This window comes from Drosophila montana, unplaced genomic scaffold (assembly GCF_035044405.1).
Source record: "Drosophila montana isolate Dmon_TW-CO22-7 unplaced genomic scaffold, ASM3504440v1 contig_2482_1, whole genome shotgun sequence".
Taxonomy (NCBI): domain Eukaryota; kingdom Metazoa; phylum Arthropoda; class Insecta; order Diptera; family Drosophilidae; genus Drosophila; species Drosophila montana.
Window position 1 is genome coordinate 158,685 of NW_026997352.1, and position 25,955 is coordinate 184,639.

Sequence of the window (25,955 nt, forward strand, 5' to 3'; positions counted from 1 at the left end):
GCCCCTTGACGCAACCTCAATAACAATATTTTGTTCGTTTTCTCGATTCGCGCGAGTTTCTAGCTTTTTGGGCTGCTGCTGCGCGCGTTGCACGTTGATTTTGAAAGCCAGACAACAGCACAACAAGAAACAACAACAACAAGAAACAACAAACGACAAAACTCGTTAAGTCTGTAAACGTGTTTTCTACCTTTTCTCTTCTTACTTCATTTCTTGTTGATCTTAACCAGCGCTCAACGGCCGCCATTTTGTTCGGTTCGAAGCAGCGGGCAAGCCTCGGCTGGCAGCTCGCTGCTGCGACATTTCTGGTTTTCGAACTCCGGGCAAGTTGGCAACTCCATGGCCCCACACAGAAAGTTCATTTACTGGTGGGGGGAACATTTCGATTCGAGCTTGGAGAATATTTCCCAGTGGGTAATGCGCTCGCGCTCTCTCAGCTCTGTCCATTCGAATTGTCTTTGCAAAATGTCTTAAAATTCGAAAACTTCATTGGGAACAGTCAATGACTCTCGGTTTGGATCTTAACTAGGCTGTACTATATAGTGTTATTTAACTTGTTTAATTTGTCGTTTAATGTATCGAAAATAAGAGGCATATGCAACACTTAAAAATATATACATATATATAAACAGGCATTAAATTCCTTAACTATACAGCCGCAAAACAAATTATATGCCTAATTAAAACCCCCGCTCAAAAGTATGCACTGCTTGTGGCAACAAGCTCAACTGTTTAGTCTGGACAACAACCAACGTAGAGAATTTCCCCAAGTGCCTTGCACAGATACACAACTTTGGTACTTTGCGCTCTCTCAACGCTTGTCAGGGCAATTTGTTTGTTTGCCCGAGTCGCTGCTCGGCCTGGGAAATTTGCGCGCCGCAGTGTTGCGCACGCTCTCAAGATCAACGGACGCTGTCGCTGTCGCCGTCGCAGTCGCAGCCTCAAACAAGCGCTGTTGTTGTTTTCACACATTCTCTTTTATTTTTATTTGTTTATTTGTTGGCATTTTTTTTCAAGTGAATTTCAAAAATAAAGGAAAACTGCTGACACAAATCGAAACTGAACCTAAACAGAACTGTGACAAAGTGCAAACTGTGCCAGCAAATGCTGCAGCAAACACAAAAACAAATCTAAAATTGAAAAAAAAAAAAGATCGAGAAAATAAAAACTCTTGAGCGCGCTCTGTCGCTCTCTGTGTCTGTGTGCGTGTGTCTGTGTCTGTGTCTCAGTCTCAGAAGAAGTACGAGCTAAGCACAAGCTGCTCAAAAGCAAACTCTAAATACGAACAGGTGCAAAATATAAATAAATTTGCCAAAACAAAAAAGCGCAAAAAAAAAACTGCACTTTGCCAGGCAACAACAGTTGCTTAGGCCCAAGACTTAATCAAGAAGAGGAAGAGCACAATTCGCCAAGGGTTGTCTTCTTCGCTCTGAGCTTCCCTTCATTGCGGAAGTAGCCGGCGCAAAAGCCCATCCCTAACGACAGCGAACCGAGGTCGACGTCGACGTCGACGTCTCCGTCTCCGTCGCCATGTGCTAAACGCAAGTAGAAGAAGAAGCAATAACAGCAATTAGCACAAATGGATACGGTTGCCATTAAAACAGCGCCGCCGCATGCGCCACTTGCCACGGCTCAGCAGCAGCAACAACAACAACTGCAACAACAACAACAACAACTGCAACGTCAGTCATCGAATTCACCCGCAACAATTGGCGATAATGTCTACAACAACAAGAACAACATTGGCGCATTCTTTCAGACCTGCAAGGTAAGCTGAGAAAGGAGCAGCAGCTATTGCCTAACGAAACAAAAATCCGAAAATTTCAATTCACCATTCGCATACACTTGAAAATAGTTATTTCCCAAAGTTGTTTGCTGGTTCAGTTAACGGTTCGAACCAACATTCTGACTTACAAGTTCGGTTTGTGACTCAGATTTTTCAATAATATGAACCGCAGTCACCCTAGACCTTTGCTTGCCAGACTGACTTGGGTGAAGGTTCGGTTCATGATTTGTATTAAACTGGCTTTTGAACCGGTTCGGTTCATAACTTTGGTCATAGACTGGGGGAGCATGAAAAGCATACAAAATTTATGTTTTGAACCAATTAGGTGAATAAGCTTAAATATATGTAAGCTGAGGGACGACTAAAAAATCAGGCTGGAACCCAAAAGGATCCGTTCAAGGAAGCCTTTGCTTGAATATTCCATATATAAACTTGATTTGGGGTCAATCTAGTTGTCAGTTTCAGGCTTAACTGTACTGCAAGAGCAAGAGAGAGAGAGAGAGAGAGAGGGAGAGAAATGCCTGTCAGAAACTAACGAAAAAAGCATTTCTCAAATGAATTGTCACAATTACGCGCTTTATTTACAACTTTTACGAGCAGCAGCAGCAACAACAACAAGAAATGTTCAAATGAAAATGGAAAACTCGAATGCAGTTGATAAAAGCAGGAAAATGGAATATTTTACAATAATATTCTCTTCTGCATGCTTGCCGAGCACTTTAATTGCACTGTCACTCGGCAGGGGAAGGGGCAGGGGCAGGGGCAGGGGCAGGGGCAGGCGGGCATGTTGAGGGGGTAACAGGTGGCCAGGGACTGAAGGAAGGGGGGGGGGGGGAGAGGAGGAGGGGCACCTGTACTTGACATTTGACATTGGCTAGATTAATTAGATAATTCACATGAATTAATTTAAATAAATAAATTGAATATAAGTAAACATTATTTAGGCATTAAATAGGTTATATTTGGGAATATGGGAAAATACTCCTTGGTCAGCTTGCAAAAGGAGCTGCTGCTTCTGATGAATGTCCTAGTCTGCCCGACTAGCAGATACCTCTTACATACACGACCAATGGCTGCCTCTTTCTTCTATATTCTCCATTAACCAACATATTTGTGGTCCGATCTATTTGTGTTCCGACTTCTCGATATGCTGTCTATTTCTGATAGATCAAGCATCTATATAAGAGCCCAGTGCAGTCCGAGAGGCTTCCATCTGCCTCCTCCACTTGCTCAACATGCTGGCAGCCAGCCATCTTCGCCCATTTTGTACAGGGTACAAGGCGGAGAGACAAGAGTTGTCTTTGTTTCGGTTCGCGGGTCGAGCACTTAAAGAGACACAGTTTGTGGCACCACATTTTGTGGCACCGGAAATGTAACAGAGAATTCAACAAGCACATGAAAGATTGTCACTTGTTGTACCCTGCACACGCGTCGCCTGTGTGGGGTATATTGGCTAGGGGAAAAGCGAGTAAAATTAATTAAAGTTCTTGTTTCTTATTCAGATTCGTGTTCATATTATTTGTGGAGCAGAGGGCAGAGGGCGCCTCTGTCTCTGCCTCTGCCTCTGCCTCCGCCCCTCTCTGGCCAACTGCTTAGCCAGTCTGAGGTGTTTGGCCACATTATAGTTTGGGACCTTACATAACGAAAGTGCGACCATAACTATGCATAACTGCGACTGTTACTATCGTTTATGTGTGCGTGTGTGTGTGTGCGTGTGTTGTTTAACGGTACAGCAAGTGTACAACAAGCAGCGGCAGCAGCAGCAGCAGCACATTGCGAGGGTTGCTCGAGGCTCGCACCCGAAAAAAAAACCCAAAATCTTTCAAATGCGCCCTTGAGCCGCAGGCAGACGGACAGAAGGAAAACTCTCGGGAAATGTCCTGAGAACTGAGAACTGAATAATGACAGCGAGAAATGCAACAACTGCAACAACTGCAACAGCAGGTAGCTAGCTGCTTATTATTGTTATACTCTCTTTACGATGTAGAAAGGGTATATTGGTTTCTGACCAAATTAGCTGTGAAAAGGGGCATAGCTGGCCGGACGGGCAAATAAAGCACGTCCTTCGCTCGGAGATGTTATTAGAAAATTGTATATTAAAAAAAGGCTTTTAGCATTTAATTTTCATAATTTGACGTATTAAATAATTGGGAAGACTCTCGTTTTTGTCGACATATAAAAAAATAATAAATAAATAAATTAAAAGTAAATTAATCAATACATAAGTATATCAATAGATAAATAAATAAGTAAATAAATTAATAAATAAAAAGATACACAAATAAGTAATAACAAAAATAAATTAATAAATAAATAATAACAAAAATATTTCAAAAAATAATAACAAAAATAAATAAATAAATAAATAATGAAAAAAATAAATAATAAAAAAAAATAAATAATAAAAAAAATAAATCAAAACAAAAATATAAAAATTATAAAAGAAAAAATAAATAATAACCAAAAATAGATAAATAATTAATAAATAAAAAGCAAATAATACCAAAAACAAATAAATAAATAATAACATAAAGAAATAAAAACAATAAATAATAACAAAAATAAATAAATAAATAACAGGCCAGCCGGCTCACTCCAGACTTCTTGTCCATGCCCAATTCGCAATTATCTGAAGCTCTATAGAATCCTTTCCTTTCCCACTTAAAAACCTTAAGAGTCACCTCTGCGTATCGAATCAGGCAACTGTGACTACCCCAACCGTGAACAGAGTATTCGTTGCAGTCGGCTTTACCCGTTCGACCAAATGTTCCCGCTTGATTTTCTACCTGTTTTAAGCCTTCTTTTGTTATTCCGGCCAACTGCACTTCACTTCGCAGCCACCCGCTGCTTATGCAACTCTCTCTCTCTCTCCCCCTCTCTCTCTCTCTCTCTCTCTCCCCCTCTCTCTCTCTCTCTCTCTCTCCCTCTCTCCCTCTCTAGCTGTCTGTTTCTGCTTGCGCAAACAAGTGAGAAAAAACTAAAACTGCAAATTCGTCTCATTTCTTTTGTCGCGAGCTTCGTTTAACATATAATTGAATTTTCCGCGGCTGCCTTTTAACTTAATTATGTCAGTCAACGTTGCAGCACACACTTACACACACACACACACACACACACACACATACACACATATACAGAAGCAATTGTTATTGCCATAATTTCAAAGAAGAAAAATTGAAAATCGAAAAAAAAAAACAGAAAAATAAAAACCCGCGCATTTGCATTTTGTTTGTTATAACAAGCTTAAATGGGATATTTGAAACGATTTTATGCTAATTGATTCGATGAATGCTGTGCAGAAGAAGGGGGAGGGGTAGGGGGAGGGGGAGGGGTAGGGGAAGACTTGTCACTGACAGTGACAGCAAATATGCGCAGCTGGGCGGCGATTACGAACTTATGCACGAATATATCAGCAACAACAACAACAACAATAACAACAATAACAACAACAACAACAACAACAACAACAAGAAGAAGAAGAACAACAACAACAGCAACAAGTGCGGCCTCAGCAACAGGTTGAGCATAAATTATTACCCAAAGGTTTTTTTTTACTCAATTTAAATTTTGTTGTTTTCAATTTATATTTTCTTTCGTTGCTTTGGCCAACTTTTCTTCTTCTTCTTATTGCTGTTGTTGTTGTTGTTGTTGTTGTTTGTTGCTGGAAGGGAAATTCGGCGCTGGCAACTTTCACACAGTTTTGGACTTTTCCGCAGCAGCAAGAAATTCGATTGAATATTGTTTTTATTTGACAGCTTTCATCTTCAATTGCCACTTGGTTGTTTTTTTCGCCGCCCAAGTTTGTCGCCTAAGTCTTTTGTTTTTGCCCATTCTTGTGCGACCCAAAGAGTTGGGTTATGTAATAAAAACCCAAAAAAAACGACGACCGCAAAATGTGTGTAAAAGAACCGCAAAATGTAGTCGCAAAAAATAATGTGGACAATAATGTGTGCGAGAGTTGAGACGAATCCACGATTAAATGTTGGGAGATGGAAGAAGAGAGCACAGCTCGTGCCCCAAAAACTGAGAGCTGCGTCTGAGCGCGGGCATCTGCGAATGGTTTCCTGTCTGCACGTTTGCTGGGCGCATAATTAATCCACATCGATGTCAAATCGACATGCCCAACAAGACCAAGAAAGGAAGTCGTTAACTCAGCGAGCGTGTGCGTGTGCGTGTGCGTTTGCGTGTGAGGAAATAATGCCTAAACGATTTGGCCAGAAATGACCAAAAGCGAGGCACCTCGAGCCGAGCCGAGTCGTTAACACGTGCTAAATGCCACGCCTACACACTTGGAAGGGGGGCGGGTAGGCGTTGTTACAACCGAAATGTGCCCAATTAATGCGAACCATTTAATTTAGTTTAGTTTCTGTTTAGCTCCAAATTTGATCAACTGCCGCGTGGGCGGACGGCGCCCACGCTGGAAGCCAACGGGCCGAGCGGAAGTGCAAGTCGAACCATGACAAATGCCGCCTTGCCTACGCGTCTCTCTCTGTGTGTGTGTGTGTGTGTGTGTACGGGTGTGTGTGTGTGTGTGGGCATAAGCAATAGCCAAAACAATGACCAAAGCTTTATGTGCGCAGCCAAATGACTTGAGTTTCAAGTGTGAAAGGCAACCAAACCGAACCCCGAGTGCGTAACTGCGTCAATGTGCGTAAAGATAAATATATAGGGAAACAGATAAAGATAAAGAAAGAGATAAACATCGAGACAAAGGCAAAGTAAAAGCAATAGAGCTTGTGGCTCCAACGAAAGGTGGGCAGACCCTGCAGAACCTCTTTTCAACTCATGGATTCTCCTTTGGAGTCTACCTTATAAAATCATAATAGAGCATGGACTAGATCCTCAGCTTCTACTCCAATATATTTCTATTACTTTCCTTTGCTCCTCTGAAAAGTTTCTTCAAAGGGAGCTCAGACTAGGCTCTTGATATCATCAGCAGGAGACTCTCCTTCTAGAAGCTATTCAAAGGCAAATGTTAAGATAAGGTAAAGGATCCTCAAGCTCAGAGAAAGTTGGATAGACCCTCTTGTGATCATGGATTTGCCTTTGGAGTCTACCGTATATTACATGGACTACTTCTACTTTTATATTTCCACTACAATTCTGCGACTCCTGTTGCAACTTTCCTTCGTTCCTTTATTCCTATGAAAAGTTTCTTTAAGGAGAGTTCAGACTAGGCTCTTAATATAATCAGCTAGCGCCTCTTCTTCTAGACCTTCTTTTGATCATGGAATTGCCTTTGGAGTCAACCTAATAAAATCATAATAGAGCATGGACTAGATCTTCAGCTTCAACTTCCATATTTCAACTCATTTTCCTTGTTTCTTGTTTGCTATTAAAAGTTTCTTTAAAGGAGCTCAGAGTAGACTCTTGTGCAGACTGTCCTTCTAAAAGTATTGCAGCTTGCATTTGGAATAATCTTGTTTTTCGTTTGTCTTAGCTGAAAAGTGGCCCGTGCCAATCAAGTCCAGCTTAAGAATCGTGTCCAGAGCGCTGCAGCTGTGCATTTCGGCTGCCCAAATCTGTGTGGACTTTGTGGCTTTCAACCAGTTTGGCGATTATCTGTCGAGCTTAGCTGATTCGCAGCTGGAACTCGATTTGGCCGTCGCCAGTTGCCATTTGCCAGTTGCCAGTTGCTCCAGTTCAATTTAATGGAAGTTTCGCTGCGTTAGACGCGTGTCACGTGGAAATGGGAAGAGCGTCCGTTGAGCCGGCGGCTGGTGAAGGGAACGGACGACTTTCACTGCCAGCTGCAATTGCTGAGCTAATTTTTGATGGCTCGCAACTCATTTTGCATAATTAGCTGGCCATGCTGATGGCAGATCTCCTTCTGGCTGCTGCCAAGTCATGAGTCACGGGTTGCCAGCAGTTGAACTCTGACAGCAACAACAACAGCAACAACAACGACAATTGCGAGACGAAACGAAACGAAGCACAGCAAAAAAGATCAAGAGTCGAGCCAGGCGGTTTGCGGGCTTGGGTCTCGGTTGTCGGTTGTCGGTTGTCGTGGCCTTACGATTTGCTGCTCTGCTTGGCTCGACTCGACTCGGCTTTGATCTGCTCTGCTCTGCTCTGCTCCACGCTGACAGCAGCAGATCTTTAAATGTGTCCAAACCGGCTGCGGCCGCAAAGCTCGGCAACAAATTCGTTGTTTGTGGCTGGGCAACAGCAACAGCAACATTTGTGGCCAGCTACAAAACTGGTTTTCGTTTTGGCCACAAAACTCTTTGGCCACTTGGGTTCTCTTGAGTCCAACACGCACACACACACGCACACACACACACAGATCTTTGCCAAGATGGCGTCGCGGCAACCGGTTTAAGGCTTTGCCTTGCCTCTTGTTATACACACAGAGATTTTGTAGAGATTTGCGCGTGTGCCCCTGTGGCTCCCCTCCACATCTCTCCCCACACCCCTATCTCTCTCTCCCCAAACGATCTGTGGCTAATGCTTTTTTCTTGTTTCTCGCGGTCTCTTTGCAGGTCTTGTGGCACTTGGACGCCTTCCGACGCTCGTTCCGCGGCCTCAATCAGCACGTTTGCGGCGGCCAAGATTGCATTTTCTGTGCGCTGAAGGTGAGTGACAAAGCTAAGCTAAGCGCGGCACTTTTCGATATTCGTTTTAGTCTGGACACGAACCAGACACGTCTATTTACTTTTTGGCATTGCAAATGGTTTCCTATTTAACATTAACATAACATATGTACATTCATTTATTGTTTTTTTAAAGGTTTTACTTTATTTAGCTGATGATTTAATATTATGTTCATAAACTATGATAAGTTAATAAATTCTGTTCGTTTTGTCTGTCCGTCTGTGCGCAGTTTTATATATATATATATACCTTTTATGCCCGCATCGCTCAAATCGCAGCGAATCGAAGCACACAAAATCTGACAGTTACCTTATTTTTCGTGACCTCCACTCAAGATCGAGGCACTCCGGTCATTGAAATCAGATAAATGTATATATTCTAAGCACAACACAGAGCTTTAATTTTAAGGGGATTCCTAATTTATCATACTGTGAACAGAGTATTGCGCAGTCGGTAGCAGCCGACTGCGACGTTTTTGATTGATTTAATACTAGATTCCTTTGTATACATATATAAATTATATATATAAATATATTTTTTTTTATTAACAAGTGTTTTTCAGCTTTTTATTAGTTTTAAATTTAAATTAAAAATTTGCATTGCCTACTTTTAGCTGCTGGCAAAATGACTTTGTGCTAGAAATTGTATTGCGTGCTTTTGAGCGCAGCTCTAAAATAATGAAAATAAAGCAATTAAATGGCCAGGGTCAGTCAGGCAGTTAGACAGCAGCCACCCAGACGTCTGACTGTCAGACAGACAGACAGACGGACGGACAGACGGACGGATGGACAGACAGAAATTTTCCCAGTCTCTGGCTGTTTGCTGGTCGCGTTGATTTTTCCTGCGCCGCTTGTACATTTTAATTGCCGCGACGCCTTTCGTTCGTCCGACAGTTGCCAAATCATTTTTTCACACGCACATACACACACAGACAGATTGTGCGGCTCGTCAGTCAGTCTCAAGTGCGTGTTTCCCATTTTCATTGCACGAAAATTCCCACAGCTGGGGTAGAATCCCGCACTTTTCGCCCCTGCAGCTAGGTGCATATGCGTCTGCAACTGCAACTGCATCTGCATCTGCTGCGGCTTCGAGTTTTTTCCGTTGCAGCGAGACAAATCAAAAATCTGTCACCTTTCGGAACTCTGACCAAGAACATGTTGCTGCTGCCTGCGGCCAGTACCTGTGCCCTTTGCCTTTGTCCTGGCCACGCCCCATTAATAAAGCGTTGACAGCCCAGCCTGAGCATGTCCTGCGTGTTGTCCTCGCGTGAAACTTTCATTGCTTGCTTGATTAATGTTGAATGCGTTCCGTTTAGTGTCATGTTCAGTTCTCACCCAATTATGCAAATTGCTGGCCAGCCAAAACCCACCCCCAGTGCCAGTCCCGGTCCCATTGCAAGTTTGTTGCTTCGGTCATTCGTTTTGGGCCCTGACATGCAAAGAAGTCAATAAACTTCAGTTGCAGTCGCAGCGTATCCTCCTCCTCCTCCTCCTCCTACTACAACAACAACAACGACAACAACAAATTTCCATAAAATGAAATCAACTTTAGAAGCAGCAGCAGAAGACAAAGCCGAGGCTGGAAAAGCGTTGGGCCCAGCCAGCAGCAGCAGCAGCAGCAGCCACATCTTCTTCTTCTGCTTCTTCTTTATCTGCTGCTGCTTCTTCTTCTTCTTCTGCTGCTTCTTCTTCTTCTGCTTCGTGTTAACCCGTAGGCAACAGGCACAGCTCGTCGACGACGTCGCTGTGGAAAACTCAGCGCCTTCGCCTTTGCGACGCGACTGTACTTTTCGTGTGGTTCGTGTCGGTCGCAGCAGAGCACAGGGTGTTGCCAGTTAACAACTCCTGTCTGTGCTCTTTCTCTCTCTCTCGCTCTCTGTTGATGACGTCGCTGCTTGCTTGGCAGAAGTGGAAAGTGTTCCCCCCCCCCCTTTCCCCCCTTCCCACTCACCTGGCTTTGCTCTTCTGCCGTTTGTTTGTTTTGACTCTTTGTTTTCTCGTGCCCCCTTCTGTACGTTCTTTACCTTCTTCACCCGATCGCCGGTTGTCATAGAGCCGTCTTCTGTTTGCTGCCACATATTAAACGACAACAACAGCAACAACAGCCCCGTTTTTCGTTTGGGTTTTTATTTAGTGCGCCTCTTGTTTGGCTCTGGCTTTGCATTAATTATGTTTCTGCCCTTTTCCACTTGTCGCTGGTAAATTAATTTTAACTCCCACCCATTGCCATGCACGTTCCCAGCTCCCAGCTCCCAGTTCTGGGTTCCCAGTTTAATTATGAGCAGCAGCTAAAAGTTGACGCACTCGCTTAGGCGAAGAGGAAGCCGTCTGAAGACATTGGCCCTGTGAGAAACTCCCACGCGACGGCTGTAAGACAATTCAGATCGCAGATCTGGATCTCTCTCTCTCTCCCTCTCTCTCTCCCTCTCTCTCTCTCATATAGCAATTGGGCCCAGTTCTAAGTTGATTGTTTCTTTATTTTCATGGCCATTTGGCTTTGGTTAGTCTCTCCCTCTCTCTCGTTACCTGCCTCTCCCTCTCTGGCTAAATGAAAAATCGTCTCGTCAAGTCGTTTAAGTGAAATTTGAACGCTTCAATGCGCAATTCCCACAAACTGTGCCTCAACCTGAACCTCAACCTGCGTCTCCTTGCTAAGGACAAACTCATTAAGGGGGTCGCGAGCATTTGCGATTGATTCTTCGCCGACTTCGTTCCTGCCAGAAGATGTGAGTACAATGACTTATCTGGCCCTAGATAAAGCCCTGTGCCACTTTGATAAGCCCGAAGTGGGCGGGGCTTATTTGCCTGTTAAACATCTAATCTCGACTCCATAACAAATCTGAATGCAAACAAACAAGCGCAAGCGCTTTCGAGTGCACTTGGGCATTTCTTTTCCCATTTATTTATTTATTTATTTATTTGTGTTTCGTTTTTTATACGCATGCTGTTTGCGGCCATAAAACTCTAAAAATTAACATGAGCAAACGACAAGGCGGCGGCGGCGGCGGCGGCGGCGGCGGCATCGGAATGGCGGCCATTAACACTGAACATCATCATTGGCGCAATGATCATCTGATCATGATCAGCGCTAAGCACGAGCATGCCGGCGTTAATCAGTCCAGGAGCAGCTCTCCGAGCACATGCCAAGCGGAGCACAAGATGCTGTTGCCATGGAATCATGCCTCCGGCTGTGCCTCTGCCTCCGGCTGATTCATCTTCAATCTTCAGCAGCTGCGCTCACAATTGTGACTCGCATTTTATACACTCGCATACACTCGCATATACATATTTATCATATATTATCGTTATTTGCATTTGGCTTAATTTGTGCCGTCGACGTGTTGACTGAAGGTTGTGCGACATGAACCCACAAGCCACAAGCGCAGCTTATCGCAGTTCGTGAAATTTTTGGCATTTCTTCACTTTTTGCCAGCCATGGGAACTGGCCAAGATAAAAGCCAAACAGCTGCAGCCAATAAACAGCTTTCCGAGAGATGAAGCCCAATTTTTCTATGCGCTCTAGTCGACAGCTTCTCTGTGTGAGAGTATTTGGTATTAAAAGCTCGATCTTTATGCAACTTTCTGGTCTTGAATATGACATGCATAAAGAGCTGGCACTTAAATCGTTCAAGCATAATTTGACTTTGTTGTAAATATATATTTGCTGTCCCATCAATAAGCTCGCTTGATATATTATCAAACTGTCTTTCTAACTGGGATTCAGTTTGTTGTTGTTGCTTTGTTTTATCAACTTTGCTGCCAGCTCTTGGGGCTCTGCTCTGTGCCTGGGCCCTGCTGCTTTGACTCCGTTTTGGCCCAACGCCAATCAATCAATAGTTTGGCTTTAAAATGGCCAGATTACGCGCAGCCGCAGCGTGACTCACAGACTGGATGCAGTTGCTGGAGTCGACTGGAGTCGACTGTCGACTCAGATGCAGCAGCACAATGCAATCCATTTATGTTTCTGTGTCTTTGGGTTTTGAGTCATGGGCCAAGTCAGGGCGATAAAAAACCGCCAGAAAAAGAAGACGCTTTTAAATATTGTATTTTGTTGAGAGAGAGGAGGAGAGAGTGCAACAAAAACGTGCAACATGAACGTGCTGTGGCTTACTTTTCACCTACAACCAAATAACAACAACAACAGCAACAACAACAGCAACAACAACAGCAACAACAGCAACAACAACAAGAACTGGCCAAGTTGCTGCTGCCGCTGTCTGAACCTTGTCTTTGGGTTTTTTTCGTTTGGGTTTTTTTTAATTTTTTTTTCTTTATTTCTGGGTCGATCGATTTGATGCTCGATCGTTGCGCCCTTTGCCGCTGGCGTTTTGCTGGCGATTCGCTAGCGTTTTGCTGGCGTTTCGCCAGCCGCTCGCTATGCTGCGGCATTTCCGCTTAACGCTGACTCAACAGACTCAACAGCATTGGCCATGGCCAAGCAGAAGAAGTCCCAACTGTGGCCAGTTGGGCTTAAGCCCAGCTAGCGAAGCTGTTTGCCCACAGTTCGATCTCACTCGCCCTCTCTCTCTCCCCCTCCCCCTCTCCCCCTCTCTCTCTCTCTCTGTTGTTGCTCGGCTTCTAATGCCAATTAAGGCGGTGCCACGCCCACTGGGCCCGCAAAGTGGCAACTGGTTAACTGGTTTTTGCGCCCTTTTCGCTGTCAAACGCTCGACTCCATTTCCATGTTCATTTCCATTTGTCATTTGAGCTGCGGCAAATCTGTGGGCACAGGGTGACCCAAGCGAGAGAGCCAGAGAGAGAGAGAGCGAGAGAGAGAGAGCGAGAGCGTGCGCTCAACTTGTTTACCTGCGCAAGCAGTTTACGTTTACGTTTTTACCTGTTTACCTGCCTCAGTCTCCTACTCCTCCTCCTCCTCCTCCTCCTCCTCCTCCTCCTCCTCCTCGGTCTGGCTGGCCTACTGCAGCACGCAAAACTCCCCCGAAATTCGAGTTGGACGGCGACTTGTTGTTGGCTCAGGTGAGCTAAAGTCGTCGACTGCCAGTGCTGCCAGCCGTCGCTTCGACATTTAAGCTGAAAACCGCTAAAAATAGCTGCATTTAGCTAACATTAAAGCTGTCTTTCAAGAGTCTGCAAGCATTACAGTCTCTCTCTTTGAATGTGTCTCAATATGTTGGCCATCAGTGTTTAGCACTAGTCAAAAGGGCAGCCAAATCAGCTGCCACTTTTGGCTAGAAAACAGCTAAATTGGCCAACAGTCTCTGGCTATTGATATAACAGAAGTTCTTGTCTCTATTGTCTCGTCGCGCAAACCGGTCGTCGCCTCTCCCTCTCTTTTCCACTCGCTCTCTCTCTCTCTCTGTCGCTCTCTCTCGCGCTCGCGCTCGCACTCGATGCCCGCGCTTGGCCTGGCCAAGACAAACGAGTTTCAGTTGCGAGCCAATTTTTGTAGCGCGTGGACGTCGCAGCGCGCAAATCAAACGAGTCACAACTCGAACCGCACACAAAACTCGACTATCGAAACGGGAATTCAAAACTCCGACGCGTAAACGGAACAAAAAATCAAATCAAAAACGCGCCAAACGCAAATCAAAATTTGTTTCGTGTTTTATTGCCCTGCATTTGCTGTACATTTTTTTTGTTGGTGTTGTTGTGCTGTGGCCGAAAAAAAAGTTGCCCGCGAAGCTGCGAAGCAGAAGAGCAACAGGCATAGTTATTATTGCTCTTAGCACTTGGGATATATCGCATTGGATCGCATTGGACTAAGTCGAAATGTCAGCGTAAGTTAACAAATTCGCTGCGCTTCAAAGTTTGGCCAAAAGTCGCAGTTGACCGCGAGCTGAGCTCAGCTGAGCTGAGCTTCTGCTCTCCGCTTTGAAATTCCAGTTGAGTTTTTGGCCTTTTGTCTTGACCAGAATGAACAAAACAAAAAATATTCAATAAACGGCTTTAACTAGCCGCGGGGCCAGCTCACAGTTCCGTTTGTCGCCGTTCAACCTTTTGTCTACGTATGTAAATGTCTGTCTCAGTGCCTGATTACGATTTTGATTTTGATTATTAATTGAAGCTGTCTCTGTCTCTGGCTGGTTGCCCTTTTCTCAGGCCGCGCGCCTTTCCCTAGGGAAAAGCGGCCAAAAGCACGCGATGGCCCTGGCCAAGGCAAAATTTGCATTGCAAAGCCATAAAAAGCGGGCAGCTTTTGCAGCTAGCTGTTGCAACTAGCTGCCTGGCTGCCTGGCTGCCTGGCTGCCCACTTGACATGCAGGCGACGCGCCAAAACGAAAGACTCAAGCAACGAACTCGACTGCCTTTTGGGCATATGTCGCAAGTCCAACATGTTGCTTTTGCTTTTGCTGTTATTATTATTATTATTATTATTATTATTGTGGGCAGCATAAGCGCCTGCAGTTGCATATTAATATGCCAGCCACGCCCAGCGGCCGCCCCCTTCTGCTGGTGCTGCTGGCCACAAACAGGTGCCACCGAAAAAAATTTATGGTTAATTCTTGAAATGCTGGCGCATGTACGGCATATGTAAAATGGCCCGACTTAGCCCCCACTCGAGCCACTTGCCGCTGCCCACGCCGCAGCCCCAATTGGCAGCCGTCTCACGTGCCGCCAACAAGTTCTTGTCCATGCCCCCCCCCCCCACACACACACATTGCTGTCTGACAATCGATATAAAATCTGAAGCCTCTATTGTCAGAGAGAGAGAGAGAGAGAGAGGGAGGGGAGGGATAGCTAATGGCCAGCTGCAATTGTTGCTTTTCTTTTTGTGATTTTGCCTGTGCACAGTTCTCACATATATCGCGCGCGCTCTACCTGCCTTTGGATTATGTTTGCCAGCTGCAGCTAGACAACAACTGGTACACAGGTCACTCGCTCACATACAACTGCCAATCTCAGTTGCTGCTGCTGCTGTTGATTTTTTTTTGGCTGCTGTTGCAATTGCGGAAGCAGCAGCAAGAACTAAAACAAGAACTAAAACAAGAACAAGAACAATGGCAACACGTTTAAGCAAATGATCAGCTTGTGGGGCAGGCTAAAAGCCCCCGCATACGGCCATAAATCAGCAGCAACAACAATAAATGGGAATATATGAAAAATAAAAAAATAAAAAACCTAACAAAATGAAATTAAATATGAATAAAAGTCAACGCAGGCAGCTGCCAAGTTGTTAACTCGTTTTTGCATGCAGCTCAAAGCCAAATAGCTGAAAGTAGCTCGATGTGTGCGCGTGTGTGTGTGTGTGTGTGTGTGTGTGTGTGTGTGTGTCAGTTTCAAGGACTGCGAGTAAATGTTGGCGCTGCGCAAAAGTCAATTCCACTCAGTTTGCCATTTGACAGAATGGTTTCAAGTGCTCGCAGCCATAATTACAACAACAGCAACAACAACAGCAGCAACAACAACAATTAGTCCCAAATCCCGTGCTGCTGCCAACCAACTGTTACTCTTAGCCATGACCAACAAAATCGCAACTGACTCGAATCTTGGCCAATTGTTTAAACTAATTACAACAAAAGGCGCGCAATTGCAAGACGAATATTTTGTTTTTTTTTTGGCCACTTGCTGCCTAATTGCCACATATTGTGGGCGAGTACACGTGTGTGGGCGTGGCTTGTTTTTGTTTTTTTTTTAATTGAAAACTAAAAAGCGTGACGCACATCGCTTAACTGAACTAATTAACATGCAACTGTTGCTGACCCAACCGAGCAACAATTTACAATAAGTCACAGGCAAGTGCCTGCCATATGACACAAGCTGCACACACACACACACACACACACACACACAGAGACAAACTTATCGCAATAAGCTGGAAAAATAATTAACTTCAAATAAGCGCAGCGCCCAAAAAAACTACACAACGGCAACAACTGTTTCAATGTCCACTTCCGTTGCCGGGCTTTTCCGTCAATTAAACAGTTTTTCAAGTGAAAAGCAACAAAAAAAAACCAAACACACTCGCACACACACACACACACACGCACTAAGTGCAGGCAACTTGTTCTGTGTTCATTGTGCAGCACTTGGCAATTAGCTGGAAATCTATAAAGATATATTTATATATATATATATATGTATATATATATTTCTATATATGCACATTAGTTGGATATGTTTATTGAGATTTATCCATGTTTAACTATGCTAATTAGAGTCTCTTAGAAGCTCTGCTCAGACACTCCATCATTTATTCAATGCGCATTCGCAGCCACATTCAATTCGGAGACAAGCGGCGGCACAGTGGCGGCCAAAATAGTTGTCACACCTTAAGCCAGGCAGCAGCAGCAGCAGCTTTAGCTGAGCGCCAAAAGTTGACTCAGTTGTAGCCAGTTGACAACTGTCAAGTGTGCTATATAATTACAACAACAACAACAACAAGAAAAACAACAAATAATACACATATACATACATATATATATATATATATATATAATAGATATTTACATTTGAGTGTTCGTATTCGTATTTGTATAGACACGCGTATATTTAGGCTGTTCCATTGCTTCTGTTGCTCTTCTTGTTGACTGACACAACAGCTTGAAAGAAAAACGAGCAAGAAGTGCCGAAGATTTAATACCCTTTCACAAAATACTCCTAAAGTTTCGCTCGTATCTAAGAGGCGCAGGGCAAATAGTTGATGCCGAGTATGGTTGAGATATCTTGATAAGCAAAAAAGTTTTTCATACAAGAACCTTATTTTCGATCGATCGTTCCTATGGCAGCTATATGATAAAGTGGTCCGAAAGAGGGACAAAGATTCATGACGATAGCTTTTAAACTGAGAGACTAGTTGGCATAGAATCAGGCGAACAGCCGGACTTGGCTATATCGACTCGGCTGTTGATGCTGTTGAAGAATATATGTACTTTATGGGCTCGGAGATGTCTCCTTCTGTGCGTTACACATCTCGAGATAAAATTATAATACCCTCTGGAAGAGTATAAAAAATGATTAACTAAAGAACAAAAGCAACAGCAACAACAACAACAACAACAACAACAACAACAATAGTTGTAATTGGCACTGTTAAAAGCAAAAGTGAAAAAAAGGCACTTTAATACCATATGCCGCATATGGCGCGTCATTTGGCCGCCCCTCTCGAGACGCCCCTCTCCTGCTTCGGCCTGTGTCAGGTTCTTTCCGACGGCAACGCCTCAGCTTTCAGGGCGTCGTCAGCAAATGCTGGCCAGCAACAGATCCAGAGGCCAGCCCCAAAACAGGCCCCATACGCTTTGTAACATTAGAACTGGCTCTCTTTCTATATATATTTATATATAGATATATATACATATAGATATGCCGCGTCGGCAGTTTGCAGATACTCTGTTCACAGCAGCTAATAAGGGTATATTGGTGCTCTCATTGTGCCAAATAGAGTAAAATTTGCAGTTGAAGCTTGCTCTAAGACACAGTTTGAAAGTCATTTATAGTCTTAGAGTCTTCAACCGCTTCGCAGGGCATTGATCAGTCGTTAATACGCGACTGCAATGTGCTCCCTTTGCAGTTGTCAACTTGCAATTTGATTTTTGGCACACACACACACACACACTCAGAGGGTTGCCTCGTGGAGCTTGGATCTTGGGGATAGCTGAGCTGGACCGGTTTGTTGGGCAAAAAACTTTCGGCCCGTGTTGCCAAAAAAAAAATGAGGTCGTCTTGTCAAAAGCAAAAGCGAAAGTTCAACGCGTTGGTTCTGGTTTCTTTCTCGCTTCGCTTGCCCCTCGCCAGCCCGCCACCCCGTCTCCCCCTCTTCCCCTCTCCCTCCCCCTCGCCACATGTCGCCGCATCAGTCGCCAGTCGACAGTCGCCAGTCTCAACCTCTCACCTGTCGCCTGGCTTAGGGTGTGCCGAAAAACTAGCCGCGTGCTGCCAAGCTGTGCAGCTGTTATCGCCCATCAAGCAGACGACAACAACTGCCCGGCTTTGTCCGGCTCTTTGTCTTCTGGTTTTGGTTCGCGTGACCAGCCGAAGTCCAAGTTCAAATGGGTTTCAATTGGCAGCTCGAGCTGGCATTTGCGGTTCTTCATGCACTTTGCGCATATTCGACTTCCTTTCACGAGCCAATTGTTTGGGGGCTGACGCTTCACTTTTTTTTATTTTTTGCCTGACTTTAAATACCCTAATGAGGGGCTATATATAATGGGGGGTAGCTTATGCTACAGACGCAAAATATTCTTCCACAGCAGCAAAGGTTGTTATTGAAATTCATAGAATTGTTTAATAGACAAGCTCATGTTCCCATATGCGACAGATATAAATATAAATATGAATATATCCGCCCAACTTGGTATATAGGCACTCTCGTACATATATTATATATACAAGCCTCCTAGAATTGGACAAAGGAATATTTATTTTCAAGGGAAGCGTTGGGAATTTCATAAAGATCGAACTTTGAGCACCGAAGTTAGGCAAGCGAATGTTTGTAGGGTATCTGCCCGTGGAGCACTTTTTAAGCTGCTCACTTTTTGCACTTGTTCTTATTTAGAGTCGAGTCTGTCGTACATGCACTTCCGTTTGGCTACGTCAACGACTTTTGCATGTCCAGCTCGGCTCCGTTTAGTCAGTCGCCGCATCGTTATCGCACTTAATCGATGTCGCCATCAACGTCAACGTCATTATCATTATCATTTTCATTATCATTATTATCGTCGTCGTCGTCGTCGTCGTCGGCGTCGTGGCCTGCGCAATGGCAAACAGTGGAGCGAGCAGGCGATTTTGAGACGCGGTCAACTGAATTTGAGTTCTTCTTCTTTCAAGCAGAGCCGCGCCAGGCAAGAGCAGGAGCAAGAGCAAGCATTAATTAGATCGATAGCAGCCGAGGGATCCAATCAAGCATGATCAAGTTCCGCTACAAGCGAAAGGAGCCCAGCAACGTGGTTGCCAGCAGCTCGCCATCGACGACGAGCACAGTCCCGACCCCAAAGACGGCTGCGGCGTCTCCGCTGCAGCAGCTGATTAGCAACAATGGCACCTTGCCCCGGAGCAGTCCCAGGAAGCTGCTGCTGGAGGCCGGCGAGGGCCACAAGTCGGCCACCCTGACGCGCCAGAGCAAGCCGACCAAGCAGCAGAACGTCTGCGCCTTGGCCAAGGTGTCCAGCAGCGTGGAGCTGGCGGTGCTCGGATACAGCGGCAACGGCAACGGCATCGGCAACGGCTCGAGTTCCGCCGAGCGGGATCGCTGCATCAATGCGGTCATTGTAAGTCCATATCCGGTCCAAAACCATTTGCAATGCCAACTCATATTCTAGCTATAAATACATACATATGTATATATATATATATATATACTGGTTCGGTTTTCGTTGCTAACCTCTCCATCTCCATGGCAGGAATTGTTCCAGCAGCTGCAGACCAGCTCGGAGCCAGCTTTATGCCCGGAGCCACTGCGTCGCGCCTTGGCCAGCGGTCCGCTCGCCGGTCGTCGCTTCCCGCTGGGCTGCCTGGGCGATGCCGCCGAGTGCTTCGAGCTGCTGCTCCATCGCGTCCACTCGCACATCTCCCCTGACGACGGTGACTCCTGCGAGTCGCCGGCCTGCATTGCCCATCGCCGCTTCGCGATGCGCGTCATCGAGCAAAGCGTCTGCAAATGCGGCGCCAACTCCGAGCAGCTGCCCTTCACGCAGGTGAGTTTAGTCATTTAATCATCTAGTTCAAGTACGATATCGGAATCTGGCTTTTGAACAAATCTCTTAGCTTCTAAGAGCTGGGGTCACTCAATTTGACTTCCACAAAATATATACGGATCAAGTATACTTCAATATAGACACTCTTACTTGTTAAAGGCAGAACTCTAGGCTTTGGTATAAACAATCTTGAACAAATCTCTTAGCTTCTAAGAGCTGGGGTCACTCAATTTGACTTCTAGAAAATGTATACCTACCACATACCTCCTCTTATTTGTTAATGGAAGAACTCAAGGCTTTGGTATATACATGCTCTTGTTACCAGAATATTTCTTGATGATCGGACTGCAAGAAATCAAAGTTAATTAAGAATGGAAATAGTTCTTGTTAGGGTTAGGAACGGGATTAAATTTCATTTACTTTTACTTTTCACTGTAGCTTAGCTACTTTTATCAGCGTGAGGATCGGAGTTTCATAGTAAAAGTAGCTAAGGGCGTCGGTTGGCCAGGTCTATGGGGTAGCTCTTTCCAAGCCTCCTTCGAATAAGATTAGAATGAAATGAAATTCCAAAAGTAGTTTTTCTTTAACAAACTAAATTGCAAGCAGCTTTTCTTACTGTGCATTGGAAGTGTATGAATGGGGCTCGTGGCGTGGGCTTGGAACACCTGCGAATCGGACAGAGCAGGCGCCCGAGCAGGGACCAGAACAGTTAGACGCTCGTCGGATTGGGTTGCCAAACGGGTTTCGTGACGGCGCAACGTGAACCTGAACGTGAACACGAACATTAGCTGGCGAGGGGGCGGGTGGGCAGTCGTTCGACCAGTTTCGGAACCGGAGAGAGGAGGATTGGATCATAGATTGCATTTGTATTAATCTTGTGCTGTGTGTGTGTTTTGTGCTCCCTCCACAGATGGTGCACTATGTCTCAGCCTCGGCGCTGACCTCACAGAAGAGCCTCGCGCTGCAGAACCACCAGCAGCTGAGCTTCGGCCAGCTGCTGCGCGCCGCGGGCAACATGGGCGACATACGGGACTGTCCGGTAAGTAACTGCAGCGATCCTCTCCAGCAGAACAGCAGCTAATCGAATTGCATACGCAGAACACTTGTGGGGCGAAGATTGGCATTTGCCGGGCGCTGCTCAATCGGCCGGATGTCGTCTCGATTGGCATTGTGTGGGACTCGGAGCGACCCGCCGCCGACCAGGTGCACGCGGTACTGAAGGCGGTTGGAACCAGCCTGCGGCTGGCCGATGTCTTCCATCAGGTCAGCGAGCAGCGCTGGGCCCAGCAGGCGCAGCACGAGCTGGTCGGCATCGTCTCCTACTACGGCAAGCACTACACCACCTTCTTCTTCCACACCAAGCTGAAGGTGTGGGTCTACTTCGACGACGCCAACGTCAAGGAGGTCGGCCCCAGCTGGGAGGGCGTCGTCGACAAGTGCAGTCGCGGCCGCTACCAGCCCCTGCTGCTGCTCTACGCCGTGCCCCAGCCGCCCAGCTCAGCCGCAGCTGGCGCCGTTGCCGCCGTTGCCGCCAACAATTGCGGCATGGAGCGACGCGCCGTCACGCCCAGCCCGGAGAAGCCCAGCCTGGGCAGCACCAGGCGCGCCATTACGCCAACGCCAACGCCGACGCCGATGCCGATGCCGACGCCGGGGTTCACGGCCACAGCGCTGCGTGCGCCTCTGAATGACTACCAGAATCTGAGCGTCATCCAGAAGAATATATTTCCGGCAGCTGCGGCTGCAGCTGCTCCGGCGGCCGTTGGCAGCGACGAGACGGATGCGTACATCAGCCGGAAGACCGTGGAGCATGTGCTCAGCGCCCAGTACCAGAACCTGAGCGTCATCCAGGACAAGATCGTGGCCGGCGACAAGGAGGGCGGCTTTCTCAACCGCAAGCCCATCGAGGCGATGCTCAGCGCCCAGCTGGCGCGCCGCCAGCATCTCCAGCTGCAGCGCAGCCACAGCGCCGAGTCGAGCTCGGGCCATGCGAGCGGCGCCTCCAATGGCAGCTCCCCGCCCAGCGACGGGCTGACCATACCCGAGCACCTCAATCAGCCGAGGCGCCGCGATTCCGGCAACTGGTCCGGGGATCGCAACAGCGCCAGCTCCGCCAGCTCCACCACCCTGGACAATCCATATCTCTACATGGTCGCCAAGCGGGGCGTCGCCGCTGTGCCGCAGAGCCCCACGCGGCACGCCCACGCCCACGTCCACGGCTACGGCCATGGACATGCAATCGGACACGGACATGCACTGGGCCATGCACATGGACTGCCCTACGATGCGGGCTACGACTCGTTCTCACTCAGCTCGACGGACTCGTATCCGCCCAAGCATGCGCTCAATCCCCAGCTGGCCAAGATACCAGAAGCGGGCGCGGGTGCGGGTGCGGGCGCGGCCGCGGGCGTGACGCCCAATGGAGCTGGCCAGGCACACGGCCACGGCCATGGCCATGGCCATGGACACGGACACGGACTGGCGCTGACCGGAGACTGCGAGAAGCTGTGCCATGAGGCCGACCAGCTGCTGGAGAAATCGCGTCTGGTCGAGGAGTCGCACGATCTGGAGACGGCGCTCGTCCTATGCAATGCGGCCGCGGGCAGGGCCCGGGCCGCCATGGACGCGCCGTACAGCAATCCGCACACGATGACGTTCGCACGGATGAAGCACAATACGTGCGTGATGCGGGCACGGAGCCTGCACCGGCGCATCCTCGTCGAGAAGGGGGCCGAGAGCGAGGCGATGCCCGAGCTGAAGCACATGCGCGAGGGCAGCAACAGCTCCGTGAAGCACATGCGCCAGAACAGCAAGGATCGCACGCTCGACAAGCTCGACAAGCTCGAGCCGAGCGCCTCGGCGGCCAAGAGCATCGAGATCTATGCGACGCTGCCCAAACGCAAGAGTCCTCTTAAGGCGCTCGCCAGCGGCGGAGACGACAATGCCATCGAGTATGAGCAGCAGGTGACCACCAGCCACCAGACAAAGCCGGAGCGCGAGAGCCGCTCCCTATTCGGGCGTCGCGACAAGGACAAAGATAAGGACAAGGAGAAGGATAAGGAGAAGGAGAAGGATAAGGAGAAGGAGAAGCGCAGCCGCAGCGAGGATCGCAACAAGCTGACGCGCGAGTTCTCGCTGACGGAGACGCTGCTGGTGAATGCCAAGGACACGCTGAAGAAGCACAAGGAGGACAAGGACGAGAAAAAGGAGAAGGACAAGAGCGGCAAGAAGCAGCACAAGATCCGACGCAAACTCCTCATGGGCGGCCTCATACGCCGCAAGAATCGCTCCATGCCCGATCTCACCGAGGCCGTCGACGATGCTGCCGGCGCCGCTGCCAATGCCAGCGTCCACGGTGCCACGCCCACCATTGCGCCATTGACCAGCTCCGTGGACGACAGCGCCGTCGGCCTGAATCTGCACGGGCATGCCAAGCACGGCCACGCCTACAACGCCGCAATGACCATGAGCGGCTACATCTCAGAGGGGCACTTCGACTACTCGCACGGCGGCCACAATCCACAGCTGTCGTCGACGGTGCAGCAGTCCAGCGCCAATCCCAATCTGGAGCGCAGCAAGCTGATGCGCAAGAGCTTCCACGGCAGCGGCCGACAGCTGACCATGGTGCCCAAGGTGGCGCCGCCGCCGCCCATGCGCACCAGCTCCTCCCTCACCCCTCAGCAGCAGCAGCAGCAGCAACAGTTCCATCACGAGGCCAATCTGTCGAATATATCGGCCATGAGCTCGAACACCTCGATCAGCGAGGACTCGTGCCAGACCATAATCACGACCTGCGCCCAGGTGCACTCCGAGCAGAGTCCGCTCAAGGATCTCCAGCTGCAGATGACGCCCTACGACGAGCTCGACGGGCTATCCCTGGCCATGACCATGCCCTTGGCCATGGGCATGGCGCCGCCGCCGCCGCCGCCGCCGCTGGAGTTGCCGCCGTATCCCAGCCCGCCGCAGTCGGTGTGCCATTCGCGGCAGGCCAGCGAGGATTTCCCGCCACCGCCGCCGCCCGAGATCGATCTGGAGCCGCTCAACCAGCAGCTGAGCCACCTGCATGCCCTCGAGGCGGCCAGCAAGCAGCAGCGCCAGCAGCTCGACTCGCTGGAGGGCACCACCAGCATTTTGGCCCAGCTGCAGCAGCGACAGCATCTGCTCAAGCTGCGCAAGGAGCAGGCCACGCCCATGCCCGATCTCAGAGGGATGCAGCGCAAACAGGATGCGCCCTCGCCCAGCAGCGTACGAGATCTGGCCCATCGCTTCGAGCAGAGCAGCAGTTCATCCGGCCCCACCATGCGCTCCTATGCCTCCCAAGAGCTGCTCAGCCCCAGCTCCAGCTCCAGCTGCAGCTCCAGCTGCGGAACCTCCGCCCAAGCAACGGCCGCACAGTTGCGCACACAGATGAACGGCCTGCCCAACGGCAAGCCGGACGCAGATGAGGTTGACTGTGCGCCCGTCCGCCTGCATCCCCCTCTGCACCCAACCCTGCACCAACAGCAGCACCAGCAGCAGCAGCTGCTGCCCAAGCCCAAGTACGAGATGTCGCAGTCGCAGATCGCCGAAGAGATACGCGAAGTGGAGCTGCTCAACACAATGGTACAGCAGACGCTCAACCAGACCAATCTGGCGCCGCCGAAGCGCGTTAAGAAGAAGAGCGTCTCGTTCTGCGACCAGGTCATCCTGGTGGCCACCGCCGGCAACGAGGAGGACGACGATTTCATACCCAATCCCATACTGGAGCGCGTACTGCGCACCGCCCAGCATCCCAACGAGAAGGTAACCGCGCAGCTCATCCAGCAGCAGCAGCAGAACATGCTGCGCCTGCAAACGGAGCCGCAGCCACGACAACAGCAGCAGCAGCAGCAGCAGCAACAGTCGTCGCCCATGCTGGGCAGGCCGGATATGCAGCGATATGTGCAGCGACAGCAGCAGCTGCTGCAGCAACAGCAGCAGCAGCAACAGGAGCTGTTTCGCCTCCAGCAGCAGCAGCAGCAACAGTTGCAGCAGCAGCGCACCAGCATGAGCGGCATTTCCAGCCAGCAGCAGCAGCAGCAGCAGCAGCAGCTGGATGCACAGTACACGAGCATGCCCCGGCCCCTGCATGCCGCACATCAGCTGCCCCAAAGCTATTCCGTGCAACTGCAAAAGCATCAGCAGCAGCAGCAGCAGCAGCAGCAGATGACCCTCGCCTACTTCAGCAATGGCAACGTGCTGGCCGGCCTGCAGTTGCCCGAGCAGCCGCTGCCCTCGCCCTATCAGCGCGTGCCCCTGCCCCATGGCTATCAGCAGGCCGCCGCAGTCGCAGCCGCAGCCAGCTACTATGCGCCCCCGCAGCAGCAGCAGCAGCAACAGCAGCAGCAACTGGTCAATGGCAAGCCGGCGCAAAAGAAGGTCAGCTTTGAGCCGGGCACCAAGGGCGAAACGGATGGTTGCCTGCCCCCGCTGCCCCCGCTGCCGCCGGCGCCGCCGTCGCAGTCGAAGCTGGGGCTGCAGAACGGGCTGCCGGAATCGGCGGCCGGGATGACGGCCATTATACCCACCCGCGTCTACAACAATGCCATTGTGAAGGCCTCCGCGAAGGCCGTCGAGTGCAATCTGTGCCGCAAGCGGCACGTGATCGCGCCCGCCGTCTACTGCACCAACTGCGAGTACTATCTGCAGATGCTCAACCAGCGCAGATGATCCAACAGATCAATCAATCCTGACACGCCCCCGCGCCCTACACAGCATGGATAAAGGAAGCCGAAGCCGAAGCCAGCCGGGCTGCGGATGGTTGTTGCCTTGTGTTGGAGTGTGGCATCCGGCAACAGTCCCTTTATGTTTGCGCATAGATGTCCGAACTGTTCCAGCCACGCCTTCGCCTTACGCCTACGCCTACTGCACGCACGCACATGTTCCCAGCACACACACATATATGTTTACTTGCCCATATATCTAACACACGTCGCTCGCAACGAACATTAACAACAACAACAACAA

The 25,955-nt window shown here is 48.6% G+C and overlaps 1 protein-coding gene across 2 annotated transcripts; it reads left to right on the forward strand.

Moving 5' to 3' along the window:
* Positions 1–1,306: 1,306 nt before the first annotated feature.
* On the forward strand, positions 1,307–25,726 carry ec (echinus). 2 transcript variants are annotated; one of them, XM_064682680.1, is made up of 5 exons: positions 1,307–1,768; positions 8,269–8,361; positions 19,677–19,970; positions 20,881–21,009; positions 21,069–25,726. In XM_064682680.1, the coding sequence occupies exons 1-5, from the start codon at positions 1,580–1,582 to the stop codon at positions 25,656–25,658; spliced, it is 5,295 nt and encodes a 1,764-aa protein (XP_064538750.1). In that variant the 5' UTR covers positions 1,307–1,579; the 3' UTR covers positions 25,659–25,726. The 2 variants fall into 2 exon arrangements, with proteins under 2 accessions (XP_064538750.1, XP_064538749.1); XM_064682679.1 differs by lacking the exons at positions 1,307–1,768; positions 8,269–8,361 and adding exons at positions 13,782–14,117; positions 19,108–19,544.
* Positions 25,727–25,955: the final 229 nt, after the last annotated feature.